The sequence below is a fragment of the Macrobrachium nipponense genome, chromosome 46 (assembly GCF_015104395.2).
Source record: "Macrobrachium nipponense isolate FS-2020 chromosome 46, ASM1510439v2, whole genome shotgun sequence".
Lineage (NCBI taxonomy): Eukaryota > Metazoa > Arthropoda > Malacostraca > Decapoda > Palaemonidae > Macrobrachium > Macrobrachium nipponense.
Window position 1 is genome coordinate 16,536,983 of NC_061106.1, and position 13,266 is coordinate 16,550,248.

General features: G+C 40.4%; 1 protein-coding gene and 1 long non-coding RNA gene across 2 annotated transcripts in view; both read left to right on the forward strand.

Moving 5' to 3' along the window:
• The window catches only part of LOC135214573 (uncharacterized), a 198,072-nt gene extending 195,315 nt beyond the window's left edge, over window positions 1–2,757 (forward strand). Inside the window, exon 3 of the long non-coding RNA XR_010314411.1 lies at window positions 2,653–2,757. This is a non-coding gene — a long non-coding RNA (uncharacterized LOC135214573). The remainder of the gene's footprint in view (window positions 1–2,652) is intronic.
• A 5,641-nt stretch (window positions 2,758–8,398) lies between these two features.
• LOC135214776 (homeotic protein distal-less-like) overlaps window positions 8,399–13,266 on the forward strand; it is a 39,453-nt gene continuing 34,585 nt past the window's right edge. Inside the window, exons 1-2 of the mRNA XM_064249132.1 lie at window positions 8,399–9,148; window positions 12,436–12,620. Coding sequence (XP_064105202.1) covers window positions 8,938–9,148; window positions 12,436–12,620 — 396 coding nt within the window. The 5' untranslated portion in view covers window positions 8,399–8,937. The remainder of the gene's footprint in view (window positions 9,149–12,435; window positions 12,621–13,266) is intronic.

The window sequence follows — 13,266 nt, forward strand, 5'->3', positions numbered from 1 at the left end:
GTTGGAGTAGACTATTATCAACGCTGCTGGGACGGCTACTATTAATTTGTTACAGTTATTGCTACTGTCATGCGACACGAGAAATTCTATTGTCAGCAATAGGTCGCTAGTGTACTATACTTCTACCTTTTGTACTAATACAGTTGGGACTCAAATGATCATAGAAAGTAGATGAACCAGGCTGCTGTTCTTGTTACCAAATCTAGGGTAAGGATTTAACCATCTTTGCACCTTGAGAGTACGGGGAAATTCTAATGTTATTTTTTTTTTATTTACTTCGCTTATTTATCTGTGTTTCTCCGTTTATTAGCCGGCAGCATACGGCCTCTCTCTCTCTCTCTCTCTCTCTCTCTCTCTCTCTCTCTCTCTCTCTCTCTCAAAATCTACTGTTCTTGTGGTTTTTCCTTTTATTTACTTCGCTTATTTGTCTATGTTTCTCCGTGTATTTTCCAGCAGCCCCTTCCACTTCTCTCTCTCTCTCTCTCTCTCTCAAATTCTACTGTTCTTGTTTTCGTTTTTTCTTTTTATTTACTTCATTTATTTGTCTGTTTCTCCGTGTATTTTCCAGCAGCCCCTTCCACTTACCTCTCTCTCTCTCTCTCTCTCTCTCTCTCTCTCTCTCTCTCTCTCTCTCCCTAAAACTCTCGTCTCAAGGCAAAACACAATTGCACTGCAGATGAAAATCAATACAGTCGTTTTGTCCATCGCTGAATGGTAGCCCTCGAGCGATACGAGAGGAAAGAGTTGTGTTCACTCAAAGGGAAGACGCCAGCTGTCACAAAATGTAACAGGTGAATGAGAGAGAGAGAGAGAGAGAGAGAGAGAGAGAGAGAGAGAGAAGCGAGGGGATTTAAATGCTTCCTGACGCGACTATTCTTTCTTTTTTATTTAATTCGCTTTTGTGACGACGACAACAACAACAAAAAACAGAGTCCTCTCCGGACATCTGGAATAATGATCGTCGTCCTCGGCGGAGCACATCGAGGACGAGGCTGTTCGATCCGCGATCCCCCAGATGTTGAAAAAGTTATAACACTTGGAGGAGGAGGAGGAGGAGGAGGAGGACATTTGAAACAAGGGTTCTTATAAGGACCGTCGGATTGTCCTTGAAGCGAACGAAAGGGAAGCTTAGAACTCGATTTGCCTGACCGTACATATGTACATGTATGTAACTGGGTCTGTTGGAGATTTGGTTATGTACAAAAATGACGTGGGATTTATACGCACACACACACACACACACACACCTACACACACATATATATATTATATATATATATAATATATATATATATATATATATATATATAAAGACAAATTCCACGAGGGAAAGAGAAACGATGGAGGACTCCAAGGCCTTTCGACATCTTGTCCTTTACTTAGCTAAGTACAGGACAAGAAGACGAAAGGCCTATATATATATATATACCTATATATATATGGCTTACATCCTGATATGTAGTCACAAATAGATCAAATGCTGAATAGAACTGTATTAAGACATACAACCTTCCGTCTTGGTTTTCCTCATTTTCTTCGGCCAAAAAAAGGAGTCTCTCTCTCTCTCTCTCTCTCTCTCTCTCTCTCTCTCTCTCTCGAGTACACTGGACGTTCCAACATGCAAACACACAAGCACTGCCTGAGGGAGCAGCAAGCAGGGCTTCCCTGGTGATGCTGACCGCCCCTGGAAAGGAACATGCGAGTTCTGATTTGCAACTGGACTTTAAAAACTATGGATGATGAGTCTACATCTGGTTCATTGGGCTTCTGTTAGAAAAGAGGAAATTTTCTGTAAAAAAAAAAAAAAAAAAAAAAAAAATTTAAAAAAAAAAAAAAAAAAACGGGTAGCAAGGAAGAAATCTCGGCAGCGCCAACTCCAGGTATAGGATCAATCCTCCGATATTATTAGCAGCAGGAAGAGAAGGAACCTGCACATCGCCGACCAATAACTGTAATTAGATAGTCATTTTTACATTGCAAGGCCGCTTGAGACATCGCGGGTTATAAAAAAAAAGTCAAATAAAAAAAGAGAGAGAGAAAAAGAGCCCAGTCGACTATTGTCTCGCTATTCAGACCCCGTGTACCTCAACACGAAACCCCGGGCCCCCTTCACCCCCTTCTCCGTCTTCTCTATCGTCTATTACCCCCCCTCCCCCACCCCCCCACCAACCCGGCCCCCTTCGTCCTCCGACCCTTCAGTGCCTCCCCCCATCTTCCTCCCTCGCCCCCCGTTGATAACCTGCTCATACACTCCTCGCCATCCAGTCCTGGAACCTGGAACAACCTTCCCCCCTTTCATCCTCCCACCCACCACCATTTCTGCACCCGACTGGAAGTCTCGATGTGGAAGAGTTTCCCCTCAAGCGAAAGTCCTCCGGGTAAAAGAAAACGGAATTTTGACGGACTCACGACCAAGAGCATGGGGCAAGGGCTTTGGTTTTTATCCTAAATAAATAACAAATAAACAATAGATTGTGTTTACTATAAATAGAAAGGATTGAAAACAGAACAGGTGATAGGTTCATTAGGTCAATGCATTCAAGCAAACCAGTCAAGTAGTTCGATATGAACATTAAAATGGACAGTTGGTCTCATGCTAATGATGATGTCTATTGCAAAGACCGCATCTCCTCATTGTCTTTATTTCCACAGACTGACATCCAAAGACGTCACCAGAGAGAGACTTCAACTACCTACTCCAGACATCGGCTCGTCTGAAAGGTGGACCAACTGAGAAAGCTGCCAAATTATGATGAGGTTAGTTCGTCCACATCTAGACGGGGTAAACTGGTTTCCCTTAGGGTCAGAACACGAACATTCGCAAACACTCAAGATTCAGCAAATTACAGTTCGACAGTTCAACGTGATTTCTGGGATCGCCTTCATGATTTCTCTCGTTATGTTGGAAAAATTATCGTTCTCTGTTGTCGTTACATAATCCTCATTTAGGGTGTAAATATTCATTATTGTTAGCTAGTCGATTGAAGGGACTGGATTCTAAGTCAGTCCAATATATTCTATCGTTTAGGTAAAAGTCACAAGAAAAGTTACAGAATTTTCACCTTGAATAAACATCACGTATTACAATAAACTGATCATGTTCCATCATAACGAGGAAAATTATTATACTGGACAAACCAGTCAGTTGTTTGTTTGTTTGCATGTTTGTTTGTGCTTTTACGTTGCATGGAACCAGGGGTTATTCAGCAACGGGACTAATGGCTTTACGTGACTTCCGAACCACGTCGAGATTAAACTTCTATCACCAGAAATACACACCTCTCACTCTTCAATGGAATGGACGAGAATCGAACTCGCGACCACCGAGGTGGGACGCCAACACCATACCAACCACGCCATTGAGGCACTACACCAGTCAGTTGGACCTTAGCGTATACGAAAGCTACCGCACCCATTATTTGTAGTATTTTACCGTGAAAAAATACAAAATACATTTATGTTTCTTACTTAGCAATAAAGAGATTAATGAAAACGTTCCCTTATTGCTTTACTCAAATGTTATAACTATAATTACACCGAATATCGACAAAGCCTAGAAATTATCTGACCGTGATCACAGCTACTCAAACGCTTGAGTTTATCTGCAGGGATTAGAAACCAGGTCTTTCCAACATAGAAATTAAATGATTCGAAAGTAATACACACCATTGCACGGCAGATGTAGTACATTCTTGGTTGTTTGAATTGTTTACCCACGTAATTTTATTTTCATCAGTTGAAAATTGAAAAAATGATACAGTATACTACACCAGATACGATCCTGATACAGTTTAGGACACCAGACACGATCCTGATACAGATTAGTTCACCAGATACGATCCTGATACAGTTTAGTACAACACGTACGAGCCTGGATAAGTTTAAGGGCACCCAGAAAACGAATCCTGATTTACAGTTTGGACAACAGACCACGATCCTGATACAAGCATTTAGTACAAACCAGGCATACGATCCTGCATACAGTTTAGGAACACCAAGAATTACGATCCTGATACAGTTTAGGTACAAACACGTACGAGCCATGATACAGGTTCAGCGGGGCACCAGATACGATTCCTTGATACAGGTATTAGTACACCAGATTACGCATTCCTGGTACAGTTACAGTACAAAACCACGTACGAAGGCCTGATAACAGTTCAGAGGGCACCAAGATACGATCCCCATGCATTACCCAGTTTAGGACCAACCAGATTACGGATCCATGATACAAGATTAGTACACCAGATACGATCCTGATACAGTTTAGTACATCACGTACGAGCCTGATACAGTTTAGGACACCAAACACGATCCAGATACAGATTAGTACACCAGATACGATCCTGATACAGTTTAGTACAACACGTACGAGCCTGATACAGTTTAGGACACCAAACACGATCCTGATACAGTTCAGGACACAAGATATGATCATGATACAGTTTAGTACACCAGATACGATCCTCGCTATATATATTTTTATTATCCTTTTATTCACTGAACAAAAATGTTGTAATTACTAATCTCTTTTATTTCTTACATAAAAACCAAATACGAAATATAATTTTTAAATCATGTATAAGAAAATACTGTATGAGATATCATTTTCATATTGTAGGTGTTCGCATACAAATTAAAACCAAAAATGGTCCACTATAGCATCATCATTATAGTATAGAGAAATTACGAAGAAAGCATTGTCAGGAAACATTACAGTAATAATTCGAGAAAATTTAATCATATTGAGTGTTCACAAAATATCTACCAATTATTAGGAAAGGGTGGAAAGTAAGAAGAAAGAGAATATGAACGGAGGTATAGTAATGGAATAAAGATAGTGAGTAACGACAGAGTTTAATTTTTTCTGTAACAATTTCGATCGAATCTTTGAATCAAGTTTCGAATGCCTCAGATCCTGAAAATTCCGAACATACAAATATACGAATCTCATAAAAAATGTATACAAAAAATTAAAAAAAGCTTTTTTCTCAGCATTCAAAACAAGAGATAACATTCGCCTCCGTATTCTGAAATGTCACCGACGTCGTTATCCTAAATGCCTATCAGCTAAGGAGCGTATCTATCTATCTATCAGACTGTCTGTCTGACTGTCTATTTCAGACACTTTTTCGGGGTCGTAACGGAGCCAACGCAAAATGTCGCGAGGGATCATGAGCTGAAAGTGAGCGCTCCTTCAGTCTGATTAACGTCAACAAGGCACCAAAACGACTTCGTACATAATATTGTGTGTGTGTCTGTGTGCGTGTGTGTACGTACTACACCGCGAAGGCGTCGACGACGAAAAGGGGAGCGGTCCAGACGTCGAGGAAATTGAACGTGGGTGTCCTCAATGGGATTCGAGATTGAATGACGATGGAGCGAATGGGTGAAGGAGTTAATTATATAATATATATATATATATATATATATATATATATATATATATATATATATATATATATATATTTGTGTTTTATGTTCATAGACAATGGCATATAATTTATTAAAGGCAATATACCGCAGTCAAAATAAAACGCTGGGTGTAGATCCTGACTGGTTTCGTCCCCATATGCAAGTCATTTTCAGTCATGTGCGCATATATATTTATATTATATTATATTATATATATTATATTATATATATATATATGAATATACTCTATATATAGTATATATACATATAAATATACATATATATATATATATATATATATATATATATATATATATATATATATATTTCTTAGTGCCCAGCTCCAGCTTGTCAAGAGACTTAGAACAACCTAGTGCCCTCGAGCGGTCACAAAGTAGCAAGTGGTCCCGCCCCTATTCTTACCTAACTCACTGTACTTAGTAAGTTTTTCTTTCAACGTTTCCATCCATCTGAACAAGGGCTCTACGTCACCCGAAGAGCAAATGACCCAGGACATAGCAGGTCACCAACTTCATCAAGGAGGTCAGATTACCCCTGGAACCTCACTCACCCTCACCCATTGGGTGGAGGGAGAGGGGGAGGGAGAGGGAGAGGGAGAGGGAGAGGGAGGGTGGAGGGTGTGGGGTATCTAGAGTACACAAATTGGGGTAGGAGCATGATCTGGTCAGGTGTGACTATCAAGCCTTTTAGTACCTATCAATGGAAGCCTAAGATACGGTCAATAATAATAATAATAACATAATAAAATAATAATAATAATAATAATAATAAAAATAATAATAATAATAATAATAATAATAATAATAATAATAATAATAGCTTAAAAATTCTCTGTGGTCGTATGACCTTGCTTGAAGCACAATTCAATTTGACCAAAAAAAAATTTTTTTTACAACTGGTGCTGGTTTTTTCCCCTAAGTCATCTTCTTTCTCTTACCATCCAACCCCGCCACCGCTCCCCACCCAACCCCCAACAACTCCCTTTCTCTTAATAACCCCTTTAACTATCATCCACTCATTTCCATTTATTTGTAGAAAGAAAGAAAAAATCCTGACTTTTCTTCAGACCTTTTGATTCATTACCTGTCTTTGTTTTTAACGTTAATGCAACTCTTAAACTTTAAAAGAAAAAGTGAATAAAATGAGAGAGAGAGAGAGAGAGAGAGAGAGAGGAGAGAGAGAGAGAGAGAGAGAGGAGAGAGATCACACATGAAAAAAATATGTGAAAACGAAAGTAAAAAAAAAAAATGCAGATAAAACGGACGAGCGCCGAAAAAATAAAATAAAAAATAAAGGGAGAAAAAAACCGCTCGACCAGAGAAGATCCGAAAGGGAAAAAAATGCTTTAGAAAGAGAGAGAGAGAGAGAGAGAGAGAGAGAGAGAGAGAGAACAGGTTCCAAGCAACTCCAACATTTCACACATTGCAAACATCGCTTGGAGTTACGCCATCTTTATGATGATAATCCGCTTTACCTAAACAGCGACGAGTGAACAACCTTCTGCGACTAAATGACACTATTTGTTATTTATATTTATTGTATGTATCTTTTAGGGACTATCGTCAGGGCGAGCTGATCTCTAATCGCTCTGGGCAATTATTATTTTGTGTTGTATGAATGACTGCTTTCTTGCTCGGAGCTGATTTATGAGTATATTGCGGCTGTCGCCCACCTCATGCGATGAGACTTATCTCTGTTTAAACGGTAGATTCTAATCCGAATGATGTTATAATTTCACACACACACACACACATATATATATACTATATATATATATATATATATATATATATATATATATATAATATATATATATATATATATATATATATATATATATATATATATATATATATATATATATATATATATATATATATATATATATATATATATATATATATATATATATATATATATATATATATATATATATATATATATATCTATATATATCTATATATAATATATATATATATAGATATATATATATATATATATATATATATATATATATATATATATATATATATATCTATATATATATATATATATATATATATATGCAGAATGTACACCATTCCATTCGGGGAAACTCAAGATAACTTCAAATAAAAATTTCATATCGTTTCTACTGCTCGATATATTTCCCGTAACTCAAGAATAACGCTATTGTTCATTTCCAAACAAAATCGTAGCGAATGTTTAGGAGTCGATTAAGGAAATGACGAACAAAAACGAATCGCTCTGGTATAGGTAGGTACCTTCGCGCAGACGCAGTACATCGGCGCGAAGCCACAATAGCTTAAGCTTCTTTTAAGGTTAAGCTTAAGTTTTCTATGAATACGCCGAGGCCAAACAAGCCAAGAAGCAAATGACCCAAACGGGGCGGGGACACCTCCTACGACTAGAGAGAGAGAGAGAGAGAGAGAGAGAGAGAGAGAGAGAGAGAGAGAGAGACGGTATGTGAAAAGCCTTTCCGACGAGTACGAATGAAGTCGAGAATATATATACATAAATATTTTTTCACTCCTGCAGATGCTGGATGTCAGTTTATCGAGTTCCCCGGTTTCTGGCAAGTTGCGACGATTCCCTTTCGTTTTAGGCCGAGGCAGAGACGCGGCCGAGGCCGAACATTTATGAAAAGCGGAGGAAAACATTTGGTCTTCGGCGAACGCGCTCCGAATGCCTGACGACGTACAACGGGGCGGAGCCAGCGCGCGTAGGCCCCTACTTGCCACAATTATCAATTGCCTTTTATTTATTTCTGCATTGTTTTGATAGGGCATAGACTTCAATTTGCGGGGGATGCTGGGGCGCGCTGCGTCGCCCGAATCGACACGAAGCCTCGTTTTCATCGAAGCCGTTTCCGCTGCGGAATTGAAAGGGGGAATTGAGAGGCGCTCTAGCTTTCACTAGATACTACTTGATACCACTCGCACGTCACACAAGCAGCAACAGCAACACTCGGAGGAGCGGATTCCTCTGTGCGGACGATCTACCGTCTCTCGCTCGAACTGAATATGAATATTCGAGAATTCAATTTCCATTAAGAAAGTTTGGGAAGAAAACAGTGGTGATACGCTGAGAGAGAGAGAGAGAGAGAGAGAGAGAGAGAGAGAGAGAGAGAGAGAGAGAGAGAGAGAGAGAGTCTTCGGTGTCCCTCGGGGTAGGCGGGACTTCGAGCGCGCAGCCAATAAGGGCTGCGTATCTCTAACGGCAATTATCCAATCAGCGTTATCCTGGGACTCGGCGAGAGGGAGATGCGTGGCGCTGATTGGCTGTCGGTGTATTAAAGTGCTCCATCACGCTTTGACGGGGGATGCCAGCCATGGGACCTTACATTGAGCCCACAGTATCCGAGAGGAGGCCGACGACATAAGCGCTCGGTAATTGTGATAATTGTGTTGTGTCTGGAGAGAAGTGAGTGCGACCCGTTGACAGGGAAAAGGCAAGAGAGGAGGTTTCGCGACGGACTTTGTTTTTACCAAACTCGACAAAATGCTGGATAACGATTTACTGGCGAAAGGCGCGCTCTCCGACGGCCAACAGCAGCCGCCGCCTCTCACCAACCCTTACACCCAGTTCCAGCAATATCAACAGAGCATGGCAGGCTACAATAACATGGGCTATGGATTCCCTGCCATGTACCAGAACGGCTACGGCTACCACCTCTCCGGTTATCCACACGCACCGAGCCCTCCCACAGACGGTAAGTTTGCCACAAGTAGATTTATTTACGCGGCCGTGGCGACGTTGCAGCGAAGCGATCGCTACGAGAGAAAACAATTCCCTTTGTTGCGCTCGGCCGTTCAAGTCGTGTTGCGAACTTCGAACAACGACTGCATCGGAGAGCGCGAGTTTGTGCTTATACGAATTCATGAATTCTCTCGCTATGGGTTTCCACGTCGTCCGTGAGAGAGAGAGAGAGAGAGAGAGAGAGAGAGAATATCTCTCTCGAGTGCCATTGGTCCGAAGGCTGCTGTGTCGGGAACAAAGGAACTCTCGACAAGGTTGTCGCAAACGTCTTGCTGTTCGGGGACGCGTATTCCCGGAAGGCCAGACAAGATGATCGTTCCGCTAGGCAGCATAAGCAAGTGAGCGAACGAGAGAGAGAGAGAGAGAGAGAGAGAGAGACCACCGACCGACGATGACGGGGTGTCCTGGTTTGTTTATGAATCATGTCAGCAATCTAATAACGGCGGTCCTTTCTTGCGCTTTTTGTGAACGCAGAAGAGAGGAAGGAAAAAAAATGCGAAGAAGATCCGTCCGAGAAGAAGAATTAGGCTCTCTTGTCCTCCTCCTTAGCCTTCCCCCCCTCCCAAACTACTGCTGGGGTCTCGGACCCCCCTCAGCGTGGTGGAGGATGTGGAGAAGAGGGAGGAGTCATCATGGTCATTATAGTAACGGAATCATTATCATCATTATCTCCATTACGATAAGTGCATAATGGCCTTTCAGCTACCAGTGCCCCGTCTCTTATAGTCCCACGTGGAACTGTTTACCTGTTGTGTGCGCGGCCAAAACGCCTCGTTTGATGATGAAGCTGACCGTCGTCGTGCGCTTTCGAAGAGGAATGACTACTACCACTATTCTTGTTGTTATGATCTAGACGGCAAAACGAATGATTCGTCTTTGGAAACGAGAAAATTCTGATTCTATTATTTTGCCGACGCTCATCGATTGCCGCCTCTTTCCAAGTTTCAACTCGCTGATTGACGAGGCGATAAGTTCCTTTCAACCTGAGCTCTCATACTTTTATATTCGTCATCGCAGCTTCTACATCGCTGCCTGCGCTGAAGACAAGATGACAAACTTATGTATCGCTTTTTCCCAAATTCCCTTTTGCGTAATTTGAGTTAGTTTATTTTTGTTATTTTTGTCTCGGTATCCCACTTTTGACTTCAATTTGCGCGGTACTTGGAAGACGAGAGAGCTATTACATATTTCTCCTGCCTCATATAAATTTATCAATTCGGATCTCACAGTAATAATAGTGATATCTGTTTTCGTTTATGGAAATACGTCTTTGAAATAACTTAGTTAAATATCACGTTACCTGACAAGAGTTAGAATTATGCTCTTCGCGTAATGGCCATTCTACTAACAATTTACAGTGCATTTCTATTCCAATGCTGTACATAGCATTTGCCAAATGCCATCTATTTAAAAATAAAATTTAAATTTAAAGTGAATTAAAGTTAATTTCTCTCTGCGGCGAACAATCAATTCATTATAAAGCGAATTTCTGAACCAACTCATACATTTGTTCCTTGACTCTTCGCGGGATTTTATTACTCATTGCTTCACAATCCTCATATCCTTCCAGAAAGAGCCGTGAGCGTCACGCCCTCTAAATTAATGGAAGGACATTGCATCAGAAAAATATTCCGAGTCACACTTCTGCGGTCGAGGGTCTTTTCGTCCTTGAAGTACGTGCTAGAATTTGCAGTCGGAGGTTTAATGGGTGATATCCTCGGCCTTCTGCAACGCAACTCGAGCGTGATCCTGTTTCTATCTTTTATTAATCATTCGTAATATTACGTTTTTGTTCTGAATTTCTTCAAAGGAATCTTCAGCTTTTTCAGTCCGAAGGACTTATGAATATTTTGTTTTTATATTTGGTTGGAAAAAACGCCATCGGTATAATGTGCAGCCAGCTCTCATATTCTTCAGAAAAAAATGTCCAGAAAAATTTCCAGTAAGAAAGAATTGTAAATAAATTCGTTTAATTGGCTTGGGAAAGACACCACCAGTCTCTGGAAATATAGGCAACGTGATCTCCGCGCTTTGTTCTGTCTCTAGCTGGTATTGTCAAGTTACTCTTTGCAACTTTGAATTAATTCTTCAGTAAATAACAATCGCTGCCGCCTGCCATCGCATTACTAACCGAAGTCCTTTTATCCTCTTAGTAAACCGGAAACAATTTACATGGAATCTAAAATCAAGTGTTTTCCATAATTTTCTCTCAAAGGAAAATTGCCTTTGAGATTTGTTACGTTAATCTCCCGTTTCAAATCAGTGGACGTTTCATTCCTGCATTATTTATCATTACAGTGTTGTTGATGTGAATTTTTTTTTATGACTGAGGTTGTTGTTATTGTCGGTGAAGTAATTGCCGATTGCTTTATCACTGACTTTATCGAGGGATGCTACTGTCATCAAGCTCCAGTTTAGAATGCAATCTGTAACAACGTGATTTGAAACTGTTATTAATGAGAAAATCAATTTTAGCTTTTGGAATGTTTGCATATTACTCCGTATTTGTTTTGACCCGAAGTAATCAAGATAACACTTTGCAATAATTATTGGAAGATTTTTTCACTAACCGAATGCTGCTTAATTATAAAAAAAAAATCTGGGGGATTTTTGTCCCATATTCTTATAGAATTTGCCCTTCTTGTTTGTTGAGTTATTCATCGCATTTCTTGAGGATGTGTCATAGTCCTCGTCCCATTGTTGTCAAGCACGACCCTGTGAAATTAGTCTATTAATTACTTGGTCAGAGAAAATTGTATTAATGCAAGAAAAAATTACAGTAGAATAGAAAAGATACTTGCAAACATAACCTAGTGAAAGAGTTTTAATTTAATTCTTCTCATATCATTTTTAAGTTTTAAAAAATTGTACTTTTGAATAAAACTATATGTACAAAGGTAGTCTTGTTGTTGACTAGTCTTGAATTCAGTGTCTCTCATTTTATTTTATTTTCTATTTTTTTAACTGATTCACATCCTTGCTGTAATGGCTAAACACCACCATTTTCCAATAACCCTTTAGTTTCCAGGAATTGTATATTCCTTTTTTATCAACAACCTCAATTTTATTTTAGTTTTTATTATTTTTTTCAAACAGATTAACATCCTTGCTGTTATAGCTAAGCACCACCATTTTCCAAATAACCCTTTAGTTTCCAGGAACTGTATACTCCCTTTTTTTTTTTTTTTTCAACAACCGCACTAACGAGGTTCCTCATTCTTTCCCCTCCCCGCTCCGCAGTAACGGAAAAACCCGAAGGGGGCGAAGTACGAGTCACGGCGAAGGGCAAGAAGATCCGCAAGCCCCGCACCATCTACTCCTCCCTCCAACTCCAGCAGCTGAACAAGATGTTCCAGAGGACGCAGTACCTGGCTCTTCCAGAACGCGCCGAACTGGCCGCCAAGCTCGGTCTCACGCAAACCCAGGTAAGGAGCAGAAGACCTTGGTTATAGTTCCTCCCAAGCTGGAGACGACATTTCACCATTTCACAGACGCTATGGGCAGGGGGGATTCGCCCCAGTCGATTTTCTCTCAGGTGTATTTGTTTGTTTGTATGGTGTTTTTACGTAGCATGAAACCAGTAGTTATTCAGCAACGGGACCAACGGCTTTACGTGACTTCCGAACCACGTCGAGAGTGAACTTCTATCGCCAGAAATTCACATCTCTGACCACTCAGTGGAACGCCCGGGAATCGAACTCGTGGCCAGCGAGGTGGCAGCCAAGACCATACCGATCACGCCTCTGAGGCGCTGATTTCGGTCAGGTGCGCTGGACGAATTCAGAAAAAGGCACTTGTAGGGTCGTTCTTTCTGCGTCTGTTGTCACTATTGTCATCGTTGTATCAGGTTGCAACTGCTTGCGCCGATACCAGATGGTCACATCGCGTATTATGATCATGGTCATCATAATTATTTTGGTTCCAACATCGACGTGAATATTTTCTTCGTGAGATGGGAATGCGTTCAAGGGAAATATCAAAGCCTCAATTGCTTGAAACGATAGCGGAAGATAATATCAAATATTGCGATCATCATCATCATCATGATTATATATGGTTACTGAAGATGAT